The sequence below is a fragment of the Procambarus clarkii genome, chromosome 53 (assembly GCF_040958095.1).
Source record: "Procambarus clarkii isolate CNS0578487 chromosome 53, FALCON_Pclarkii_2.0, whole genome shotgun sequence".
In the NCBI taxonomy this organism is placed as follows: Eukaryota; Metazoa; Arthropoda; class Malacostraca; order Decapoda; family Cambaridae; genus Procambarus; species Procambarus clarkii.
Genome location: NC_091202.1, coordinates 30,675,340 through 30,702,684, shown reverse-complemented (window position 1 = coordinate 30,702,684; position 27,345 = coordinate 30,675,340). Strand labels below are relative to the sequence as shown.

At 38.3% G+C, this 27,345-nt stretch overlaps 1 protein-coding gene across 1 annotated transcript in view; it reads right to left on the bottom strand.

Annotated features, from left to right (window-relative positions):
• LOC123767141 (neuronal acetylcholine receptor subunit alpha-7-like) overlaps positions 1-27,345 on the bottom strand; it is a 454,788-nt gene that overhangs the window by 48,081 nt on the left and 379,362 nt on the right. The window contains 1 exon segment of the mRNA XM_069304850.1: positions 18,346-18,455. Within this exon segment, the coding sequence (XP_069160951.1) occupies positions 18,346-18,455 (110 nt within the window).

Here is a 27,345-nt window from a genome sequence, read left to right as displayed (position 1 = left end):
ATCTTTCCGTTAACCGGCTTCCAGTAGCTCTTCAAAACGCACAACCTAGCCTCCCCCAGTTATCCGGCTTTCGGAAGCCCCTCTTAACAGTTACTAAATCTCAGTTTCCGACGTCCGGCTTCCCTCTCAACCACCATTACCCCTTCCCCCCCACGTCTCTCAGTCATTCGGACTCAATGACCCGGATTAACGAAGTAGTCACGCAAGCACTTACGAACCTGTCCATTTTTTCTGAATCTTTGGCGGCTTTGTTTACAATTATTAAACAGTTAATGAGCTCCGAAGCACCAGGAGGCTGTTTATAACAATATCAACAGTTGATTGGCAAGTTATCATGCTTGTAAACTGTTTAATAAATGTAACCAAAGCCGTCAAAGAGTGAGGAAAGATGTACACATTCGTAAGTACTTGCGTAACTGCTTTGTGAATCTGGCCCAAGAAGACAAACTCTGCATTCCTCTCCCGTATAGCAGACAAGGCCACCTCTCTCTCTCTCTCTCTCTCTCTCTCTCTCTCAGTTATCAAGTCTCTAGTGCCCCCTTTCTCCTCAGTCATCTCCTCACCCCCCTTTCAACACTCAAGCATCATGCACAATTATTCACATGGGTGGGCGGGAGGGAGTCGGAGGTGATGAGGGAATCGATCAAAGGGAGAAAGGCTAAGGTTCACCTTTCCTCTCACAACTTGACCTCTTCAAGCTGCACCTCCTCCGTACCCAGTAAGAATAAGGTCCCCCTTCCCTACCCCCCCCCACACACACAGTGCACGCCTCGAAACTGACTCACGAATCAGTCTCCGTGGACTCATTGTTCCATGAGTCAGACCCCATGCACTCCGCTAAACTGACTCATGAATCAGACTCCGTGGACTCATTGTTCCATGAGTCAGACCCCCATGCACTCCGCTAAACTGATTCACGAATCAGGCTCCTTGGACTCATTGTTCCATGAGTCAGACCCCATGCACTCCGCTAAGCTCACTCAAGAATCAGACTCATGCGATCCGCAGAATCGTGACTTCTACAAAATGAACTTATTTGAGCGCAACAGTTCATTTTTTGAACGCTGAACCAATACTTGTTATAAGTAATATCGTTTCAAGACAAAAAGTCCCTGTATTCTGTACCGTAATGTTGCATAACACTGAAGTCTAACTCTCCAGAGAACAAAAGAAGAGAGGAACAATCAACTGACAAATATTAAAGAGAAACAAATGAGCTCAGGAACATTAAGAATCAGTATAACATGCGAGCGAAATGATAAAGGAGAAAAACTTAAGAGTTTTAATAGAATCAACAAGCAGTACCCTAGTTACTTTGTTGGTTTCAAAACTATGCAAGCTCCCCATGAAAGGGATTTCCCTTTGTCTTCTATATATATATATATATATATATATATATATATATATATATGTATATATATATATATATATATATATATATATATATATATATATATATAAAGTTCGTCGAGTCACGGGGCAACCTTTCCTCTGATGGCTATCCCGATCCGTCCATGTTAGGCACGTACCTAAAAGCAATTACTGGCAAAAATTTGGTGTAGGTGGTAGCCTCAAGCGTCTGGCATCCATCCTCAGACAGACAGACAGGACAGACAAGACAGACATTTCCGTTTATTGATAAAGATATGATTGCTATATATAAAATCCTCAAATATCCCACGAATGTGACCCACGTGAGAGTGTAGAAGGTAGAGACGACTGAGGGGAAGGTAGAGACGAAAGTAGGTGATTGTGGTAGTGTGGAGTGTGGCTAAAGATGGTTTAGGTAGTGTGGAGTGACTGTGGCTAATGGTGGTTGCGGTAGTGTGACGTGCGGTTAAAGGTGGTTGGGGTTGTGTGGAGCGAGAGTGGTTAAAGATGACCCAACCAACGAAAGGGCTGAGGTTAGGGTTACAGGACCATATCGTAAGAGGGATATTCATTAATTTAATGACCGATAACTATATAAAATCCCCGTCCCCTGTAATAAAATTAAATCATTATTGCTATGCAAACATTATAAGAAAACCGCAAGCAAGATTAATTCAATAAACAATATTTTTGAAAAACATAACTACATACATTTCTAATACAATCACCTAAAATACACACATTTTAAAGTATGTTCTCAGTGTATGTAAAGACCACAAAATACACCAGAAGGAAGAGACGTAATAATATAATGGAATATCCGCTTGAAAAGAAGAAAATGTACCAATTAAACTGAGGAAAGTCGAGGTGATATTCTTTGTGGTTTCTACGGTTATGGAGGAAATTGTCTGCACGGCTCACTGGTATGTGAAACGCTCCACCAAGCAAGAACTACACGCTCAGGGAAGTACCATTAAGCGTCATAGCCTAATGGTAGTAACCCCCTGCTAATCAGGTACCAATGGTTTACCTGGGACGTAGGCAATATGTTAATTACCAAACAATTCTTCGAACCTGTGATATCCGAAGATAGCCAGAAAGTGTTAGTCAAGGGTCAGAAAGTGAAGTCCAACAACGCTGGACACATCCTGGATGGGATGGGACGTCGTTTCAGGCCATACTATTCTCACTTCGGAGGAAGATGGTCCAAAACGGACCGAAACGGCTCAAGTTCCTTTTTTTTTTAAATGTATGGGTTAGTGTCGAATTTTCAGCCTTGTTATTGTGACTTGCTGTGAAGACGGAAACTGACCTAATACCCGGTGGGGGAATCACCAAAGGGGTAGCATAGAGTTGTGGAGAATCAAGTTGGATGAGGCATCTATGTCTCCCTCGTCAGCGTGTTCATTTCCAAATCAGTTACTATGTGTTGTGACACCAAAGAAACATAATTTTCGTGACTGTGAGAGAATGTATCGTTGAAAAAGATTACTGAAGCTTGGAAACATCAGTTTCCATAAGAATACATAAATCAAAGAATCTTACAGTGCAATTTGTCACTTTTTTAAGAGCTAGCCAGATACAAGATATCTCAGCCTTTAAGATATCAGCAGGCCAATTGACACAACAAATATAAACAAAAACGACTATTACACTTGGGCTGAACGGTAGAGCGACGGTCTCGCTTCATGCAGGTCGGCGTTCAATCCCCGACCGTCCAAGTGGTTGGGCACCATTCCTCTCCCCCCCCCGTCCCATCCCAAATCCTTATCCTGACCTTTTCCAAGTGCTATGTAGGCGCAATGGCTTGGTGTTTTCCTCTGATAATTCCCTTCCCTTCCGACGCCAGATTGACAGGGGCTCGGGGACACCAAGACTGGGGATTTAATGGAAGGCCGAGGTCCCTTTAAGTAATGGTAGGACGAGGTCCCTTTAAGTAATGGTAGGACGAGGTCCCTTTAAGTAATGGTAGGACGAGGTCCCTTTAAGAAATTGGAGGACGAGGTCCCTTTAAGTAATGGGAGGACGAGGTCCCTTTAAGTAATGGGAGGACCAGGTCCCTCTAAATAATGGAAGGACCAGGTCCCTCTAAGTAATGGAAGGACCAGGTCCCTCTAAAGTAATGGAAGGGCCAGGTCCCTCTAAAGTAATGGAAGGGCCAGGTCCCTCTAAAGTAATGGTAGGACGAGGTCCCTTTAAGTAATTGGAGGACGAGGTCCCTTTAAGTAATTGGAGGACGAGGTCCCTCTAAGTAATAAATGAAAATCTTCTTCCCTTCCCTTCACCTACAGAGAACTACCTCAGGCAACAACCAAGAGGCAACCTAAGAATACTCTACAAGAATAAATAGGATGTGAGGGAAGGAAAAGGTAAATTAAAATAATGATTTACCTTATAGGTAAAAAACAGTGGGGGGAACCTGAATAGAGTTATTTAATTTTACTTTAAGAGATTACACTCAAAACACAGATAGAAGTGAGAGGAAGGAGCCTGGAATCAATTTGTCATTGCTTTAAACAACCGGGTGGCTAGAAAGGCGGGATCCAAGAGACTATGCTCGATCCTGCAGGCACAAATAAGTACAAATAGATGAGTACACACACACACACTTTTGCTTTCGCAGTCACACAGCAAAAGCACACAAAACAACTGTAACAGAACTTTCTGTTATTTTCCCAGAAATAACCATTTTTCCTTCTCTATGCCACATATCTAGAAAGTCTTAACAGTAACATGTTAATTTATATCAGACCCAAAAATGCACTAAATTGAATAAAAAAATATATTTTTTCAACCTGTAGAAGATGGCTAGATCGAAAAGCAGACCTCCAATAAATAAACAGACGACCCAGGGGAATGCATCATCATGAGTATATGATGATGATGATGAGTCAAAGAGAAGAATTGAATCCTCTACAAGAGTGCGTTGAAGTGCAGGAACACTGAGAGATAACTCAATTATCTGATCTCCTTAGTTAAATGCACTATATAGAATCAATGTAGCAGATACCTTTTCTCTTAAGTCATTGAAGATTTGACTAGATGCTGACGTTCTATAATGGGAAGCTGCGCAAGAGATGAAGAAGATGAGCATCTGGCATCCTACCCCACCAACAGCACACACATAGTGATTTCTGTGGAAGCCATGTGTTGCCACAGATAAGCGCTCTGTTAAATTCGGTTAATATGGTAATTCAATAATAAGTTGCTGGGCGCCATTGTTCAAGATTAAGGGTCTTTATCACAAAGACACAATCCAATTGAGTCGCTTTGTTAATTACAAGAAGAGGTGTAGCCTTCGTCTCAGTGTATATACACAGACATTAAGAGTATACTCTAGTCCTGGGCTATGTTTAGGACTAAAGTATACTTGCTGGTTGGTCAGTAAGCAATTATACTCGCCGTAACAACCCTCCCGAAGTTGATAGGCCTTAAACGCAACACTAACACAGTGGCTTCACGAAAATAATGCCCTATCATGTAGTAATTAGTCAGGTCACTATGTTTTCAAATTATATATATGTTTACGACCACTGGAATGGTTGACTGAGTTGTGTACGACCACTGGAATGGTTGACTGAGTTGTGTACGACCACTGGAATGGTTGACTGAGTTGTGTACGACCACTGGAATGGTCCACTGAGTTGTGTACGACCACTGAAGTGGTTGACTGAGTTGTGTACGACCACTGGAATGGTTGACTGAGTTGTGTACGACCACTGGAATGGTTGACTGAGTTGTGTACGACCACTGGAATGGTCCACTGAGTTGTGTACGACCACTGGAATGGTCCACTGAGTTGTGTACGACCACTGGAGTGGTTGACTGAGTTGTGTACGACCACTGGAGTGGTTGACTGAGTTGTGTACGACCACTGGAGTGGTTGACTGAGTTGTGTACAACCAATGGAGTGGTTGACTGAGTTGTGTACGACCACTGGAGTGGTTGACTGAGTTGTGTACAACCAATGGAGTGATTAACTGAGTTGTGTACAACCAATGGAGTGATTAACTGAGTTGTATACGACCCCTGGAGTGGTTGACTGAGTTGTGTACGACCCTTGGAATGGTTGACTGAGTTGTATACGACCCCAGGAGTGGATGACCTGGTACTGAATAAGTGCCTTTCAACCACACACATTCTGCCTGAAACGCTGTGCGTATTAGTGGCTTTAGGCCTAGTATATACTAATTCTATCTAGAAATCGATCAATCTGTTTGTAAATCATTTTGTATGCATGAGATACATACATACAAAATGAGGTACACAGAGGTACTTTTACCTAAATAAAAATTATTATTATTATTTTCAAGGAAAATGTTGCTGTTGACAAACGTATATTTCATGTGTGTGTGTGTGTGTGTGTGTGTGTGTGTGTGTGTGTGTGTGTGTGTGTGTGTGTGTGTGTGTGTGTTTGTGTCTATCATAAGCGAAGGTGTATAGAATAACATGTATAAGTATATTGTATACTGCACATTTTTGGCATAATTGTGGTGTGATTGACAGCTGTCACGCAGACATTGTTTGTGAATGAGTAGCGAACACAAGCGACCGGAATAGCAACTACTCTCTATTGCTTGTGTATAACAACAGCACTAAATATACACATTCATTCTTTCTCCTAATTCGTGTATAACGAGCACGTGGCGATGACTGCATTCAACACAGACCCACATCAAAACTGTAAATAGACAAAATCCTCGAACGAACATATAACGAACCCAATCCCATAACTGATTTATTGAATGAACGCAGTTACAATCAGTCTATCCCATAACTGATTTACTAAATGAACGCAGTTACAATCCGTCAATTCCATAACTGATTTACCGAATGAACTCAGTTACAATCCGTCAATCCCATAACTGATTTACTAAATGAACGCAGTTACAATCCGTCAATCCCATAACTGATTTACCGAATGAACGCAGTTACAATCAGTCAATCCCATAACTGATTTACTAAATGAACGCAGTTACAATCAGTCAATCTCATAACTGATTTACTGAATGAACGCCGTTACAATCCGTCATCAATCAGAAGAGACATTACAACCTCCTCGATCAACCGATTAAGTAATGAACCATCAAATCATGCATGCATGCTTGCGTAGTTTCGTCTCAATCCGGTAATATGACTGCGGCAAGCAATAGTTGGTCCGTGTATTAAATTCTCCTTTTCACGAGTCGGAAAATCCATATCGATGATTGGGGTACGGGGCCACGAACCCAGACAGATACCGCTCGACATTCAGCCAATTAGACTATTAGTACTGACAGCATTTGCGTAATTCATAATTACATTTATGCTGGTACTTTTACGCACTCAGAAGTTGAGTACAAGAAGAAACCATCAGAGGTTTCAGACCTGAATCAGTTACCGGGCGGAGTACAGTGTCACAGGGGCCAAACGTGAATCAGTATGAATCAGTATGTCGGTATTTCAGACATGAATCAGTATGTCACTGTGTGGAGGAGAGTGATATTGAATCAGTTTCAAACGTGAGACGTATAATCCAGGGAAGTAACATCTTCCAAGTCCGATAGACAAGATAGAGTCCGATAGGTAGAGTACGATAGACAAGGTAGAGTACGATACACAAGGTAGAGTCCGATAGGTAGAGTATGATCGGAAAGGTAGAGTACGATAAACAAGGTAGAGTACGATAGACAAGATAGAGTCCGATAGGTAGAGTACGATAGACTAGGTAGAGTCCGTCCAAACTGTCGGAAAGAAAATACAGAACAGAAGGGAGATACAGTGTGTGTGTGAGAGAGGGAAAGATAGAGAGAGGATACTCTATGACAGAAATACAGAGCGAGAGATATAGAGTGTTAGAGAAAGATAGAGTCACAGAGCGACACAGCGGCCACAGGCTTAAGTGTCCAATGAGGATTTAACTCTCAACCTTCAATATCGGAGAAGGCATCAGAAAAGCATTTAACCTGGAAATATCGGCGCTTGTGTGATAGAGTTAATGTGTGTCTCGTTTTGCCTGCCGTACCTCACTAGCATCCCCTCACAGCCCCTTCCTTCATCACCTGCTCAGAGACCGGGCCGCGAGGACACTGATCCTAGCATGTTTCTCATAAACATAATCGCGAAAGTCGTGTTCCTCACTTTTCTCATTTGGGTCCGTCTTAAAGATTTCTTTAACTACTCATAGCGTCAAATTCATGTCTCATTTCTGAGTTTAATTCAATATCTTTTTTATGCCTCACATAAAATATTTAGTTTGTGATTTGTGTATTTAATTTGAATTATAAAATTTAACTGAAACTTTTAGAGGTTCAGTTTTAATTTAATAAAAAAAAATACCGTAACTGAAGGGAAAAGAAAGAATAAAAATAATTGTAATATATTGATATAGACAAATAATATCAATATTAACCATAATAAAATCATTTGAATACTTATAATATTATCATTTTGCACTAAATGTTCAAATAAGTTTTGCATACTCAGCAAACATTAAAATGAAGCAGCGCACTACTTCTAGATATTGTAAACAGTGTAGGGTCAAGTAGCGATCATTTTACAGCTTTAAACACTCCCTTTGTTCACTGTGATATACCACAACACACTGTGGCCACTGTCATATTTAATTTTGTCTCACTGTGTTATGATATATGTTCTAAGTATATTCGAATCAGTCTCTCTCTAGCATTACAGAGTATGCTCGTTAGAGATAATTGATCTGTGGTAGTTCAGTGGTTCTTGTATAGTTGCACAATATGTATGGTTTCTTATATAACCTGTATGGGCTCTTATTTTCCAACAGAGAGCATCTATACGAGGCCTTCAATGTATCTTATAAAATCCATGTTGAGAGTTCCTCTAAGATTATGGCTTTCATAACATACAAGTTCTCTGGTGGTGTTATCACCTCTATAGGTGTCTTAGGGGCTCTTAAGAGCTAGTGGCAGGTAAGGTTTCAACTTGAAAACAGAGGAAAAAACTTTAATTTAGAACTTTGTAGTCCTTTTTATCATTGAGTTTGATGGGGAATACTAACACTGACTCTCTGGGATCAGTTTAAAAACAATGTCCATGATCGTACAGCCTTTGGAGGAGATGGCACTGTATTAAAATCTCTCAAATTGATCCCAAGATAGAGCGGAACGTCGTATTTTCCTTTTTTTGATCATAGGTTTGGTTACGAGATATCTCTAAGGGTCCTTAACTTCACAAGTCGGTCAGATGGCAGTGCAGTGTGTCACTCAAAATTACAATTATGCAGAAAACAATCACCTTCAAGAACACAATAGTTTACAAAATTAACATCAAAACAAAAAGTTTTCATGTGAATTTTGATGTGAATGTAAAAACCAAACCGCAAGATACATAATGACTCCGAGAAACATTTCAGGTTTACGTATTCAAACCAACCAAAATTTTTTTTCGAGCCATGTAGTTTTAACCTAAGAATTAATGTCTGAGTCTGAAACGACGGACATTTTTCATGGTGTAATGTCGTTCATTAATTCCGTGTCTTATCGCTATCAAAACGAATTAGCTGGAAAGCTAATTTGCTGTTGCATTATAAAGGCATTAGTGCTCAAGATAAAAATTCTCAGGTTGAATATCATCAGAGAAATATTCATGGAATTGCTTTCATGAATTCTCTAGGAAAGTTTTCCCTAAATGGTAATATACGATGCTTATTAATAGTGTAAGATTGAAAATGATGATGGAATAAGATGCCATATAATGATGCAAGATGATAAATGATTATGCAGGATGATAAAATATCATACTAAAGGATGATATAAGATACTTAACGAAAATGTAATTAAATTAAGTAATAACAATCTTCTTAATAACAACACTTTTATAAATGATAAATTATATATTTTATAAATTATAAATGTTAACTATATAATTTATTATTACAATTATTTTACTAATAATTATATTAATAGAAATTGCAGTATTATGAGTAATGATGAAGCTAAGAACAATACTGTGTCAGGAGTATTAATAATAATAATAATAATAAAAATAAAAATAAAAATAATAATGTACAAGGTTAAACTCAACTTGCAGTTACCTTCTCACCTTGAAGATTAGTTAAGATTAGAAATGTTCCACTAATCACACAATCTGTATAATTATAATTTTCTAACTACACAATCTTTGCAATCATATAACCTCTACTATTACTCAATCGTTGCAATCATTCACTTTTTACAATCACATAATCATTGAAATTACACAATATTGTTGGTCTTAATCATGTTACTGAATTCCCTTAATCCCATCACTTGAACTGGTCGGTACAGATACTCCCAGGCTTTTTTGCAAGGTCTGCGTTCGATCCCCCCTAACCCCTTAGTCCAAGTGACTAAGTTCCGGCCCATCACATCGTCCTTTTCGTCTTTCCCATATCCTTTTCATGCTGGAATAGCACTTGTTCCTCATAATTATCTAACCTCACCTTGTAATTCACGATTTCACCAAGAATCTTGTTACCTATTCTTAAGGCAACGCTTGAACTGCCACCCACTAAGTAGTATCTAATTCTGCTTCTACAGACTGGGAAAGATCAAGCTCTACTTGGTTCTGAAGTAGGAAGGAAAGAACCCCTGGTCTATAGCTGATATTTAAACGTTACACTGCTGTTCTAAGGGAAAAAATCATTTAATGATAACATTCGTACTAAATAGACTGTCGAACTAAGTTCTAAATTGGGAAATTCTCTAACATATGATTCATCTAATCTTCATCTAAGAATTATTCATCTATATCAAAATCCTTGATATCAAGCTGTGATATCAAGTGAAACACGAAAGTTTACATATATAGTTTAGATTCTGGACATGAAGCTCGTTCACCGCCTTCAAAGAAGTCTCCTCACTCAGTCAAAATTCCCCCCCCCCCCAAAAAAAAATAGATACTAGTGTAAACTGACCATCAGTTGGATCTATATGAGTTAAGTAAATATATTACATGGCTCTTGTCATCAAAACGCCAAATTTTGGTGCATTTCTTTTTATAATAGCCTCGTGATCAGCAGCTAAATTAATGATTTAATGAGAGACAATGGTAGTTAATAAGCCTTCATTATTGTAATTTACTTCACCCAGACTTGTCAAAGCATAGGCTGCATAGTCAGAGCTCGTTGAACTACTGATAACGGCACATAAATTGATGTATTTTTATCAGTTACTGAAATAAACAACTTACACGATACACAAATAATATATATATATATATATATATATATATATATATATATATATATATATATATATATATATATATATATATATGTCGTACCTAGTAGCCAGAACTCACTTTTCAGCCTACAATGCAAGGCCCGATTTGCCTAATAAGCCAAGTTTTCCTGAATTAATATATTTTCTCTAATTTTTTTCTTATGAAATGATAAAGCAACCCATTTCATTATGTAAGAGGTCAATTTTTTTTTATTGGAGTTAAAATTAACGTAGATATATGACTGAACCTAACCAACCCTACCTAACCTAACCTAACCTATCTTTATAGGTTAGGTTAGGTTAGGTAGCCGAAAAAGTTAGGTTAGGTAGGTTAGGTAGTCGAAAAGCAATTAATTCATGAAATCTTGGCTTATTAGGCAAATCAGGCCTTGCATAGTAGGCTGAGAAGTGCGTTCTGGCTACTAGGTACGACATATATATATATATATATATATATATATATATATATATATATATATATATATATATATATATGTCGTACCTAGTAGCCAGAACGCACTTCTCAGCCTACTATGCAAGGCCTGATTTGCCTAATAAGCCAAGATTTCATGAATTAATTGCTTTTCGACTACCTAACCTAACCTAACTTTTTAGGCTACCTAACCTAACCTATAAAGATAGGTTAGGTTAGGTTAGGTAGGGTTGGTTAGGGACGGTCATATATCTACGTTAATTTTAACTCCAATAAAAAAAATTTGACCTCATACATAATGAAATGGGTAGCTTTATCATTTCATAAGAAAAAAATTAGAGAAAATATATTAATTCAGGAAAACTTGGCTTATTAGGCAAATCGGGCCTTGCATAGTAGGCTGAGAAGTGCATTCTGGCTACTAGGTACGACATTATATATATATATATATATATATATATATATATATATATATATATATATATATATATATATATATATTATATATATATATAATCTCAAGATTACCTCGTTGCTCAAATAATTGTTTTTAAATATCTATCAATATAATTATATATATAGTGATTGTATATCTGCTTAATTATCCTCTAAAGACTTTGTACATCTTTATAAGTTACTATTTTTTTTAACCATTTTTAGAGATCGATTAATTAATATTAATGTCTACTTTAATTATTATTTTGAGGTGCTCGTATCTTCTTTTATTGTCAGAACAGTCGAATGATATTCGAAATATCCTGGGTTCGGTTCCCGTGACAGAACAGAAATGTTTGGTTAAGTTTCCTTTCACCTGTTACACCTATTCATCTAATATTAAATATGAACCCAGGAATTAGGCAACTGTTGAGATGGGTACCATCCTGTGGAAGGTCAACAGTTTACCTACGTCACCTCGATATTCCTAAACAGGTTTTCTGTCGTCGAGAATGGGAGATCGTACTCGTAAAGGAGTAATCAGCGTCTCAGTGTACCTACACTAAAAGTTTACTGTAGTCCAGAGGGGTCAGATTCACGAAGCACTTACGAACCTGTGCATCTTTTCTCAATCTTTGACGCCTTTGGTTACATTTATTAAACAGTTTACGAGCATGAAAACATTCGAATTAACTGTTGTTATTGTTATTAACAGCCTCCTGGTGCTTCGGAGCTTATTAACTGTTTAATAGATGTACAGGCTCGTAAGTACTTACGTAACTACTCCGTGAACTATATTTAGAATTACAATGGTGTTACTGGTTGGTCAGTAGGCTATTTTGGTGGCCTTAATATTTCTATAGAAGTTGATAGGCTTTACGTCCAACACAAAACCGACACTCAGAACTAAAGTATACTTGCTGCTATATACATAAACTATTATTACGGCTTTAATAATGTTTCAAAAGATATATAATCTTTAAGCCTAACACCAGAGTTAATGGCGACAAGAATATTAACTTTGTTTTCTTTCATTAAATACGTTTCTCACCAAATTCATTACGAAAGCAAAATTTTAAAAGAGGTACTTTTCTATAATGCAATATATATACAGCCCATCCTTCTAAAATAATCGTAACAATACAATATATTTGGTCAAACGTACGAATATGTACTGTTGAACACCTAGAAGTTCACATATTTTATTACTAACTTCCCCATCATTCGCATATTGTCTTTAAAGTAACTAAAGAACCAAGGCTAACCTGTCCAAGCATTTCTAGGCCAAATAGAGGCCTAATATAGTACGTATATGTGTTATACTAGTGCTAATGTAGTACGTATATGTGTTATACTACGCCTACGAATGTTTAAGCCTGGGTTTTTAACTTTTTCAATCTCGGACAGTAAAATTAACAGTACAAAAAAGTGAATTTTTTGGGTCCGACAGTTCAGATATTAGTACTCGCGATCAAGGAGTTACTACAAGTAGTATCATCTTAGGAGGATGGGTTGATATGTATGATATTTGATATGCTTTATTTCCTCTTAACAGCACACTGTAAAGCTACCAAAAACGTTTCCACGGGAAATTACAGAGAATGAGTAATGAGCAGTTCTCATTACAGGGAATGAGAATTACTCATTCTCTCGTAGTCACAGATGTACAATGAAGTGACTACGAGAGAAAATGGAATGGCCATCAACAACTTTACAAACAAAAGGACATACTTGTCAAAAACAACAATATATCAGATACCATTTACAAGTCTAAAGAACCAAGATGATGCCGTCTACGATGCTCTTACGATTAATAAAGCGAGCATGTATTGTAGATAAGAATTTTCTGAAAATATATCAAAAGAATCTCTCTTTAAAGACGAGATATCATTTCGAAGAATCACGTACTCTGTAACCAACAAGTCCGCAGTAAATGGGTCCTCACATTCGTTACAATAGAGCAGCTTTAAGGGTGTGTGTTGATTGAAACTCAAAAAGGGGATTTTACGTTCCCAGTCTAGCTAGTGGATATCTAGACGTCTCCTCCTCGTCTATAACCCATGGAATCCGCAAAAATAAATGATTATCATTATCCTCCCTACTAGAGTGATGGTAAACACCAGCCAACTTTCATCCGGGTGGGTTGGTACCTCTTGTAGAGGCACCGGGACAGTGGCAAACCTGAGTCTGGTGGGATCAATAGGTAAGACTCCTCTCACCCCTCCCTCCCCATCACCCTACTCTCTTTCCCATCCTCCCCCATCCCCCCCTTTCTTTCCCCATTCCTCCCCTCTTTACTCTCGTTTACTCAGTTAATACTAATTTTAATGTTTATGTCTATTGTATTACAAGAGTACCAGGAGCAAGCCGGAGAAACAGACAACATAGTGATATTACCTATTTCATTCATCACGTGATACATTCATTTCTTTATATTATTATAAATGAATTAAGCACTAATTCACCCTCATATACAATAATATCTGGAGGTATGCCACTAGCCTAAACCCCAGAGCTAAGAGGTATGAGTTAAGAGGAATGGCTACGAAAATTAAACCTCACGCCTATAGATGTCAGAAGTGTTAGGGTCACCTAACTCATGATCACCACCTACAAAATACTCAGAGGAATTGACTACAAACTATTTAGCATGGACGGAATGCGAACAAGGGGACACAGGTTCAAACTTAGTATTCAAATGAGCTATATAGGGATTAGAATTTGTTTTTTTTTTCAGTGTCAGGTTAGTTAACAAATGAAATGCACTAGGCAGTGAGATGGTGGAGGCGGACTCCGAACGCAGTTTCTAGTGTAGATATGATAGAGCCCAATAGGCTCAGTAACCTGTTTACCAGTTGAGTGGCAGTTGAAAGAGAGAGAGGAGGGGTGAGGCGACCAAGAGCCGAAGCTCAACTGCCTGTAAATACAACTAGGTGAGTACACACACTCACACACACATATATATATATGAGTGGGTCTTCGCGGCTGAGCGAACAGCACTCTGGGGTCGTAGTCCTAGAGACCGGGTTCGATTACCGTCGAGGCAGAAACAAATGGGCAGAGTTTCTTTCACCTGATACCTTTATTTACCTAGAAGTAAATATGTCCCAGGGAGTTAGAACGCTGCTACAGGCTGCTTCCTTTGGATGCGCGTGTGTTGTAAAATAAATATGTAGTAGATACAATAAAACGAAATCGGTCGGGAGTCGGTATACTAGAGAACCGTCGGTTAGAAAGGCGGAGTCCAAGAGCTGCAGGAGCTCATTCCTGCAGACACAAATAGTAAATACAAATACTAAATGCAGAGTATGAATATAAACGGCGTATGCAATACTGACAATCAGTCGTGTTAATTTGCACTTGAAAAGAAAGATTTCAGGACAGTTACCTATGTTAGACACGAATTGTAATATGCAGCCCCAGGGAGGAAACTCCAGTTAAATAGAGCACAAAACAAAATTAGAGGAAATCAAAAGGTTTGTTGTTAGTTCAGAGATATGAGAATAATCTGAGACAAATGAACGTCATTGAATGCAAAGATTCGTGACTGAAATTAGATCTATTACTTCAAATAACAATCCAATTACTGGGGACTTAAAAAAAAACTAATGTAATGTTCATAAAGTCAAGACCTGACTTAAGACCTGAATAATTACTAACACTTAGCTCATTTTAAAGCTCAAAACATTACTTTACACACATTACACATTACTTAGCTTTACATACATTACACATTACTTAGCTTTACATACATTACCTAGTGAACCCAGATCTCCGACACGGGTGATCTAACTTAAACACAAATCATCAAAGTGCAAGATCATATATGATTATATCACATATCTTATGAACCTAGATTTCAATGACGATTCTTCGCATTCAACTCAAGAAGAGAGTTATCACGCTTCAGCCAAAGCCACTACAGTCAAGTTCAGAATAAATAGCAATAAATAAATGCATAAATGACAAATATATTGACGTTTGTCATTTATTATACAAATATATACACTTATTATACAAATAAGTGTATCCCAACTTTTGTGATGGACAAAACGAGCAGCAGCCAGAGACAAACATGTTCTCACAATTGAAGTAGGAATATTTATACTGAAGACTGGAAACGCGGTGGATGTCCTCCTAATAGAACGTCATATTTTGACGTATACTCAACTTAAGCCCAAAAACTGTCGTGCTAGAAAATGGTAGCAACTCGCGAAATTGACATACTGTCCCGTTTTCTGTTCTGGTCCTCTGGGGCCAGATTCACGAAGCAGTTACGCAAATACTTACGAACGTGTACATCGTTCCTCAATCTTTGACGGCTTTGGTTACATTTATTAAACAGTTTGCGAGCACGAAAACTTGCCAATCAACTGTTGTTATTGTTATAAACAGCCTCTTGGTGCTTCGGAGCTCATTAACTGTTTAATAATAACAAATAAAGCTGCTAAAGATTGAAAAAATATGAACAGGTTCGTAAGTGTTTGCGTAACCGCTTCGTGAATCTAGCCCCTGGTAGGTATGGATAAAGGTACTTTATAACGACAGTTTCTTGATGTTGGGAAACTTTAGGAGGACGTGATATGTCACTCAGACGTGAAAAAGACACCTTAGAACCGGTACATATAAGATCTGGTTGGTTACATATCGTTATTATGTAACCAACCTAATTGAGCCCTCATGAAACATGTGTATATCAACAATATGTAATATACAATGTTGCATCAAGGCCAATATTTGCAGGGTTACTCTTGACAATTTATTCCCCACAATTACCAACAAATTATAAGATGGCACACAGCCAAGTTAAGTCCCAGGGGAAAACGTTAAGACAAAGTCCAAAGTAATTCAATATGTACAACGAAATAAACAATTGACTAATAAATTAATGGAAGTCGCAGAAACCTTGCAAACACATTACTTAATTATAACGATATTTTTAAGTCAAAGTCATTTTTTTTACGTTTTTTAACGTACAAAAAAACATTAATTACGTAACCTGTTTGTTATCCATCACATAATGCACTAAGCAATAACTACTGATGAACTGCAGTGGAAGATAACTAGACAAGATTTTGCAAGACTAAATCCTTAAACAGTCAGTCTTACAGCCTGTCCTCAGGCCAGGCTTGTTAGAGCGTATATATATATATATATATATATATATATATATATATATATATATATATACTGCATTAAAATTCAATGTACAGTTAAACGTAGGTTGGGTGTTTAGGATCTGTTGGTGATTAATTGTATCTGAAGTACGTCGGTGAAGCACTTACAGAGTTGCGGATTGAACACAGATTGTCAGCGAAGTATTGTTCGAGAAATGTTCGAACATCATTTGCGAGTCGTGCATGGACCGTTTTTTATTTATAAATAAGATTTTTTTGGCGACTGGATTAATGAATATTTAGACTTTGTTGTTGAGGACGAGTTGTTTGTTGATAACGGGCTATTTACTGATGGCGGACGACGATTCGAGCAGAGTTCGTCAGCTAAGCACTGTTCGAGAAATATTTGAACGTTGAATATTTGAATATTTTACGTTGGGAGTCGTGTGTCAACTGCTTTTCACTCATAACAGCTAGGGGGGTTTGGCGACTGAATTAATGAGTATTTGGCCTTTGACAATGAAGACGGCCTGCAGTCTTAATGAATCTCTAAACGGGTCCAAGTTAACCCACAAAATTCTCAATATTCAACTAAAGTTCATAGCGAGCTCACAGCTGACGTTAGCAAAGCGTTACCTGTATAATTGCTATAAGCTTTGAGGAGGCTGATGAGCAAAGATTTACGGCTAAAATTAATTTCTCCAAATTACTTTTGTTTGTGTCTATTGTAAATATAGACATAAACTTTTATCCTTTGAACTCAGATCTGGCGTTGTTTACATCTTTATAAATCCGAACTGCAACCTTCGATGTATGGCGAATACCTCACGGATCATTAAATACCGTATCTACGAACATAGGAACATCTCTTACCATACTGGTTTGCCCCCCTTAAGCAAGCTGCATCCTCTGCTGTTAGAGATCACTCTGAAGACTTGAATCACCTTCTCGCTTACAACGACTTCGCTCTTCTGACTTCCAGTTCTTATCGGCTTGTTCTCAACACCTTGAAGTCTATCTCGTTCGCGAAAATGAGACCAGAGGTGGACAATTCCGAGACCTCAACTCGACTGTTCAAGCACTAATTTTCTTCTCGAAGTATATATAAATTGTTCATTTACGTTTTATTGACCTAATAGTTTATATGAATCCTGATTTACATAAAATATTGAAGTTTTATTGAGGATTTTTTTTAGCTAATTGCTAGAGTAATTATGTTCATTTGTCTTAATTCTGATGGTGGAGTATATTCACCGAAACGTTTTTCGAATAAGTTGAAAATGTGTATAAATTATGAAGAAAGTGATATAAAATAAATGATGTGACAATGTTATTGTTAATATTGGTTTAGGGACCGCGACGGCATGCGCCCCACCGCACTCTTAAGGGGTAAATGGCCGAATAAATAACGAATACAAATAATAAATACACCCAACTCCATTCCAGGAGAAACTAAAAGTTCTAGCATGGCGAAACTGCTTTCAGATCATCACAGCATCCTTGGGGGGGGGGGGGGGGGGATGGGATGATATGGAGGGTCACAGCATCCTTGGGGGAGAAGGGAAGATGTGAAGGAAGATCACAGCATCCTTGGGGGGAATGGGATGATATGGGGGAAGATCACAGCATCCTAGGAAGATCACAGCATCCTTAGGGGGAGAAACTGGAAGATGTGGAGGAGGATCACAGCATCCTTGGGGGGGGGGGCGGGGGGAGATGGGAAGACGTGGAGGGAGATCACAGCATCCCTTAAGACGAGGAGGCTACTCACCATAGGAGACATCTCGTGCGTCTCCGCCGACCGGTGATGGTAGTTGAGAATGAGGACGGTGCTGACGACGCTCGAAGCCACCATAAACATTATACAGTTAAAGTACGTGCCTGTAGAGAACACGGGGGGACAAGCATTAGACACAACTTTCGCAATTACTCTATTAGGGTTGCACTCCAACATCGAGCAATGCCCATCAATTCAACAAGATTTATTAAAAAAATTTGGAGTTAATTCTGAATTCTTGACTCACTGACTGAATAGAAAAAGTTGAAATACATATATATACTCATCTGTCAAGTGAGGCGTTGATATGCATACGTTGTGAGATAGACTAATTCAAGTGGAACCTACTGGGGGCGGAAAGAGCTCTTACTATGTACAGGAGCTACGTCATTATATCAACAGGACCTACAAAACTGATCTACATGGGAGAGGGAATGTTTTATCAACACTGAATTGCCAATTTTGAGGCGTTGTATAGTCAACAGTAGCCATGTGACTCTCCAGCGTGAACCACAGAACCCAAAGCAACAAACCTGGTCCTCTAATTTATAATCTAGAATACCTGGTCATACAATTTATATCCAATTTATATCTTAAATACAAGAGGACATTAGGAGGGAATTTGTTTTACTTCCTACCGAGCAATTACATGACAAAAAAATAAAAAATTCCTCTAGCTTACTGTACTACAGAAAAACACCAAGTTTGTCTATGGGAATTCGCGGTATCAACGCCGCATTGCAAGAAACTCTTAACGTCCAGAAAATCCAGCCAGGCCCACTCTCTAGGAAACATTTCAACTACCAACTTTGATCCTAGTTACTCAAAATACTCACACAACAACAGCAAAAAAAGCCAAATGAGTTTTCAGAGAATTAAATTGACTGTGATGTGGGCTTACTCTGCTCGATGTGGAGGCTGTGGACTAGCATGCTGATCTTTAAAACGACCGCTAAACCAAACATGCGCTAACTTCACACACGTGGTTGGGAAGGGGGAGAGTAGAAAGGGTGAATGGGTGGGGGGAAGGGGATTATTGTGGTGGTGGTGGGGTGAAATTGATGGTGGTGGTGACTGGTAGGTAGGGGGGAAAGAGGAGGTTATAGTGGGCCAGTAGGAAGGGATAGTGGGGGTGGGGTGCCTTTGGGAAAGGGGGAGGGGGATGTGGTGTCGACACAGACGGCTCAGGTGAGACACAGAGAGGAAGGGTGGAACAGTAGGCGTTAATAAAGAATAGGCAAATAGAAAGCAGTGTTGAGAAAGCTGGAAGAAGTGGATGGGGGGGACACGAAAGCGGTGAGAAACAAAGGGGGAAGATAAAGCTGGTGACACAGAGGAAATAAAAAGAAAAAGAAATATGTAAAAGTTACGAAGTGGGAAAACAATGGAAAAGCGTGATGCATGAAGCAATACTGGAGAAGCATGAAGCAATAGTGGAGAAGCGTGAAGCAATAGTGGAGAAGCGTGAAGCAATAGCGGAGAAGCGTGAAGCATTAGTGGAGAAGCATGAAGCAATAGTGGAGAAGCGTGAAGCAATAGCGGAGAAGCGTGAAGCATTAGTGGAGAAGCATGAAGCAATAGCGGAGAAGCATGAAGCATTAGTGGAGAAGCATGAAGCAATAGTGGAGAAGCATGAAGCAATAGTGGAGAAGCATGAAGCAATAGTGGAGAAGCATGAAGCAATAGCGGAGAAGCATGAAGCATTAGTGGAGAAGCATGAAGCAATAGTGGAGAAGCATGAAGCAATAGTGGAGAAGCGTGAAGCAATAGTGGAGAAGCATGAAGCAATAGCGGAGAAGCATGAAGCAATAGTGGAGAAGCATGACGCAATAGTGGAGAAGCGTGAAGCAATAGTGGAGAAGCGTGAAGCAATAGTGGAGAAAAAGGAAGCAATAGCGGAGAAGCGTGAAGCAATAGTAGAGAAGCGTGAAGCATTAGTGGAGAAGCATGAAGCAATAGTGGAGAAGCATGAAGCAATAGTGGAGAAGCATGAAGCAATAGTAGAGAAGCGTGAAGCATTAGTGGAGAAGCATGAAGCAATAGCGGAGAAGCGTGAAGCGTTTTGCATGAAGCAATAGAGTAGAGGCGTGTCAGAAGCAGTTGAGGAAATAGTGGAGAAGTGTTGATGAAAACGCTAACTCTGAAGAGTGAGATAGAGAGAGCCTCACTAGCAATGAGAGAGCCTCACTAGCAATGAGAGGGCCTCACTAGCAATGAGAGGGCCTCACTAGCAATGAGAGGGCCTCACAAAGTATAGCAGTGCCTCAATAGTTAGGATATGAGAGACAAAATGAGGTTAAAAATTAGAATTATATAACATCCTAAATAAAGCAAGCAAGAGATAACACATAACTTTACAAAGTGATTAAAGACTTTAGTTGTTAGGAGAAAGGATTTAACAAAAATAAACAGGAGTTAGGATTTAAAAAGGTGAGAGAAGGTACTTTTTTTTTAGAAAGGGGAAATCACTTTACAGGAAAAATATTGATAGAACATAGGAAGAAAGACGTTAGGAACAAATAGAGAGGACTAACTGATAAGAGAAAGGACTTAGAGAGATTTAGATTTTGACCTAGATGAAAAGACTCTAAGACATAGATAAAAACAAAAGAAAGTGATAAGTAGACAGAATTGGAGAGATACAAATATACAATGAATATTTCCAGGCACTGAAAATCGATTAAAAATAATAAATAATGGGAGAGTGAGAGAAAAAATGGACATCACTAACAGATGGGGAGAAGAAAGGGACATCAGCATCAGCCTGGGAGATAGAGATGAGGACATCAACATCAACGTAGGAGAGGAAAGAGGGACGTGGGACAGAGGAGAGGGACTTCAGCATCTATCCCTGGGGGGATGGGACGTTCAGTGGACACACTGACTGAACCACAAGCATCAGACCAATAGGGATAGATAGGGAATAGGAGATATAGTCGAAGGTGGATAAGGAAGAGGCTGAGTAGGAAAAGAAGGAGAAAAAGAATAGATAAAAAATGGTAATATGAATATGGATGAGTAGCAATAGGAGGAAAAAGGCGATGGGATGGAAACGATGAGAAAGGAAGGAAAATATGAAAAGGAGGAGGAGGAAGAGAAGGGGGAGGATGGGTAGGAAGAGGAGAAGGAGGAGGAAGGGTAGGAGGAGGAGGAGGGGTAGGAAGAGGAAGAGGAGAATGAGGAGGAGGGATGCCATGCATGCTATATCTACTAAAGATGACGAGAGAGAGATAAAGAGAGTGAGAGAGAGAGAGAAAGAGAACTGTATACTCTTAGGGTTAATTATTTTGATGGGACCATGATGAGAGTTCTGGCAAAGTCTATAACTCTATGAGAAGCAGAGTTAAAAATCTACTCAAAATATTATTTGATTCATCTACTCTTGACTACTTTAGAGATAAGAATTTTTTCGCATGCATTATTTTTTTTGGCAGTTAAGAGAATGTTAAACTATTACAAAAAATGTATGAAGGACGTATTGTCAACATTCACACCACCGGATAGATATGCAAAATCATCATTTCAACTGTTACCATCAGCATATTCGTCAACACGGGGAGGAACATTGATAACATCAATGAAGAGGTAAGATGCCCCAGAGAAGGAGAAAAATGAACCCAGAAAAATGAATGAATTCCTTCACTAGTGAAGTCGTGGGAAGCCTTCATACATTGCATAATGTTTTTGCATACCACACGAAAGGTGTGTCACAGTATGGAATGCAAATTAATTTACAAATGGGATTTCCATGTTCAAAAAATTTGAGTTTATAGTTTATTTACAAGGTTGCCAACCTGTACACTTGTAATCAGTTTTTGGGATTAAATATACACAGTTATATGGAGTACATTTGTTGTGGTATTTTTTTTTCACTCTGAGGGATCTTACAGATTTTTAGAAACGTTTATAAATGTTTAATATGAGCTTAGTCCGTCGATACTTGGATGCCGAGGGAGAGGAGAGTCTGACTTAGAAAAGCTCACTACAAGCTTCCCAAATTAATGAGAAAACGTTTTTGATTTTTATAAAACTCTGTTACGTCCAATGGAGAAAAATATTTAAAATGGGTAAAATTAAAAACAGCGTATCTTAACGTGTGTTTGCGGTTACCAGGATAGTTTTTTTTGGGGGGTGAGTTAGGTTTAAGATGGTGTTGTTAGTTGTGTTGTTTAAGAGAGATTACATAGTATGATTATTGTAATGATGATGCTGAAAAGATAGAACTGGAATTAGTTAGTTTAGTATTTAGACATGTGGTTAATTAAATGAGTTAGCGTTTATATATATATATATATATATATATATATATATATATATATATATATATATATATATATATATATATATATATATATATACATATATATATATATATATACATATATATATATTTTATATATAATCATATAAATATGAGAGATCTGACGCTGAGGGTCACTCAGAGTGTGGGTTTAGATGGCTTCGGTTAGTTTCAGTTAAGTTTTCCCTCAAGCTGAAAAAAGGATCATTAATGGAGACTTAAAGGAAGAGTCGACGATGCCGGAGGAGACAGCCTCGTCTGACGCTCATTAAGAGGGTGTCAAAAACACATGCACAAGGGACCAAAAAAAAAAGCAGTTGAGTGTGCACAACTGGTAAAGAAGGGAGGGGAAATAGAGAGAGAGAGAGAGAGAGAGAGAGAGAGAGAGAGAGAGAGAGAGAGAGAGAGAGAGAGAGAGAGAGAGAGAGAGAGAGAGAGAGAGAGAGAGAGAGAGAGAGAGAGAGAAAGAGAGAAAGAGAGAAAGAGAGAGAAGGGGTAGAGGGTGTACATGGAGGAGAAGTACACTCCCTCACCACCCTCTGATTAAAAAATTTATGTTGAAAATTTTTGCTTCATTGGAAATAAAAGTCTTGTGGGTTCCTTCCTGAGAAGAGCCAAAAACTCATATATAAAATCTTTGGGGAGATAGGGTGGGAAAACACCACCCCTGATGGGGTATCTTTTGGAGTTTAATATGAGGGAGAAAAAAGTATGAATTTCCATCAATATTTTGGATATATCTGTGTCATGTGATCGAACAAGATGAAAAGGAATATGTCAATGAGTTTGGGAAGAAATTTGTTAATGATAAAGAACGGCGAGTCGTTGAGAGGACTCATTTTGTATTTTTACCACAATAAAACATCTCGTATAATGAAGTTTAAAACATATATATATATATATATATATATATATATATATATATATATATATATATATATATATATATATATATATATATATTAGTATATTTTGGTAGCAGTCTTTCCTGTAGACATATTTTATTAAATATGACCGAAAAAGTAAGATTAATAATTCTAACACGAATTTTCTCAATCTTTCGTACATTATGCTTCACTGTTGGAGGTAAATCAAAAATCACTTCTCCAAAATTCATTTTTATTTCTAGTCTGACGCGACACGGGCGCGTTTCGTAAAACTTATTACATTTTCAAAGACTTCACAAATACACAACTGATTAGAACTTGCGTTTCCCTGATTTTATATCTACATTTGAGTGAGGTGGGAAGGGTGATGTGGCATTACATTTGAGTAAGGTGGGAAGGATGATGTGGCATTAGAGGATATTAATAGGGTATTAAAAGTATCAACACAAGACAGAACACGAAACAATGGATATTGAATAGAAGTGTTTGTAGAAAGCCTATTGGTCCATATTTCTTGATGCTTCTATATTGGAGCGGAGTCTTGAGGTGGGTAGAATATAGTTGTGCAATAATTGGCTGTTGATTGCTGGTGTTGACTTCTTGATGTGTAGTGCCTCGCAAACGTCTAGCCGCCTGCTATCGCTGTATCTATCGATGATTTCTGTGTTGTTTACTAGGATTTCTCTGGCGATGGTTTGGTTATGGGAAGAGATTATATGTTCCTTAATGGAGCCCTGTTGTTTATGCATCGTTAAACGCCTAGAAAGAGATGTTGTTGTCTTGCCTATATACTGGGTTTTTTGGAGCTTACAGTCCCCGGAAACCGGCCACAAAAACCAGTGAAACCGGCCATATACTGCAGGTATGTTGACGACATTTTTACACAGGTACCTGATGTCAGACATCTGCAGGAGCTGAAGGAGGCATTTGAGCAGAGTTCCGTGCTGCGTTTCACTTACGAGACGGAAAAGGATGGGAAGCTGCCTTTTCTAGATGTAACAGTCATGGAAAAGGGCGGAGGTTTCCACACTGCAGTCTACACAAAGGAAACAAACATAGGAATGTGCCTAAATGCCAACAGCGACTGCCCTGACAGGTACAAGAGGAGTGTTGTTAACGCATACGTCGACCGTGCTCTCAGCCACAGCTCAGAATGGAAGCAAGTCGACGAAGAACTCTGTAGGGTAAGGCAGGTTCTAGTCAATAACGGCTTCTCCAATGGTTTCATCGAAGACATCATAAGAAGGAAAGTGAAAAGCCATGCAACCTCCGAAGAGACAACTAACACAACACCTATACCCCCTATTAGACTATTTTACAGGAACTTCTTTTCCACAGCTCATAAAACAGAGGAAAGGGTCCTGAAAGATATTGTTAATAGAAACGTTATCCCTACAGACAAAAATCAGAGGATACAACTGACGATTTACTATAAAACCAGAAAAACGGCCAGCCTACTCATGAGAAACTCTCCAGACACGAAACAGAACGCTTTAAAAGAGACTAACGTCGTCTATGCCTTCAAATGCCCACTTGGGGACTGTAAGCTCCAAAAAACCCAGTATATAGGCAAGACAACAACATCTCTTTCTAGGCGTTTAACGATGCATAAACAACAGGGCTCCATTAAGGAACATATAATCTCTTCCCATAACCAAACCATCGCCAGAGAAATCCTAGTAAACAACACAGAAATCATCGATAGATACAGCGATAGCAGGCGGCTAGACGTTTGCGAGGCACTACACATCAAGAAGTCAACACCAGCAATCAACAGCCAATTATTGCACAACTATATTCTACCCACCTCAAGACTCCGCTCCAATATAGAAGCATCAAGAAATATGGACCAATAGGCTTTCTACAAACACTTCTATTCAATATCCATTGTTTCGTGTTCTGTCTTGTGTTGATACTTTTAATACCCTATTAATATCCTCTAATGCCACATCATCCTTCCCACCTTACTCAAATGTAATGCCACATCACCCTTCCCACCTCACTCAAATGTAGATATAAAATCAGGGAAACGCAAGTTCTAATCAGTTGTGTATTTGTGAAGTCTTTGAAAATGTAATAAGTTTTACGAAACGCGCCCGTGTCGCGTCAGACTAGAAATAAAAATGAATTTTGGAGAAGTGATTTTTGATTTACCTCCAACAGTGAAGCATAATGTACGAAAGATTGAGAAAATTCGTGTTAGAATTATTAATCTTACTTTTTCGGTCATATTTAATAAAATATATATATATATATATTTTTTTGTTTAACATTAAATACATTAAGAATTTGGGACACTATTGATAGAGATGATTCAGACTCGTGGACTCTGGTATGAAACTAAATAATGCCATTGAAAGTATCGTTATTATTTCATCAGGGGAAAAAAATTGAATTGACGAATTTTACGAATTTCAATTCGAAGATGCTGTAAATGGAAGATCCAAACATACGTGTTTAGTGTTGAGGACTTAATTTTAATGAGCATCTCGAACCCTAACAATCCACAGATCGCAGCATCACCGCGTTTCCCCCGGTCAAATTAATATGAATACTCATTAGTACTGAATGGACTACGGGATCACCATAGCCCGTGCTATTTGGAACTTTTTGTTCAGGTAGCAAATCTTGAACAACATACTGAATGGAATAATGCGAGTCTGGGAAACATAGCTGTATAAGTATATATAAAGCTTCATATATGTATATATGAACCTGTATAAACAGTCTATACCCTTCTATAACCAGTTCTGCACACTCTATACATCACAAGCGAGAGTATTAAAAGCCAGCTTCCCATTCCTGTCTTCTGATTGGCTGGCCCCTATTTACTATCATTGATCTTCCTGTCTTGTGATTGGTTAGCTTACTTTATTTTATGGCTCATTGTGTCTTATGAATGGCTATCCAAATAAAGTCTATGGATCAATCATGCGAGATTTATCAACCTAAAAGACCACGGTGGCATTGTGAAGATGCAAAGGTTGAAAAGTATGAATGACTCTGTAAGAATGATTGAATGTATCAAATAAATGCCAAGTATTAAACTTAAGAAAAGATGGAAAATTATTCAGTATGTGATTGCAGTTGAAGCTGTATCAACAGGTGTAGTGAACCTGTAGTAACAGGTGTAATATTTGAAGCTGTAATAACAGGTTTAATAGTTGAAGCTGTAGTAACAGGTGTAATAGTTGAAACTCTAGAAACAGGTGTAACGAAGCTGTATAAAAAGTGTAATGAAGCTGTATAAACAGGTGTAATGAAGCTATATAAGTAGGTGTAATGAAGCTGTGGTAACAGATGTAATAGTTGAAGCTCTAGTAACAGGTGTAATGAAGCTGTATAAACAGGTGTAATAGTTGAAGCTATAGTAACAGGCATAATAGTTGAAGCTGCAGTAACAGGTGTAATGAAGTTGTAGTAACAGGCGTAATGAAGCTGTATAAATAAGTGTAATAGTTTAAGTTGTAGTAACAGGTGCATTAGCAAGCTGTAGTAACAGGAGTAATGAAGCTGTATAAACTGATGTAATGAAGCTGTATAAAAAGGTGTAATAATTGAAGCTGTAGTAACAGGTGTAATGAAGCTGTAGTAACAGATGCAATAGTTAAAGCTGTAGAAACAAGTGTAATGATGCTGTAGTAACAGGTGTAATGTAGCTGTAGTAATAGGTGTAATGAAGCTATAGTAACAGGGGCAATATTTGAAGCTGTAGTCACAGGTGTAATATTTGAAGCTGCAGTAACAAGTGTACATAGCTGAATCTGTTGCAACAAGAGTAAATAACTGAATCTGTACTAACAAGAG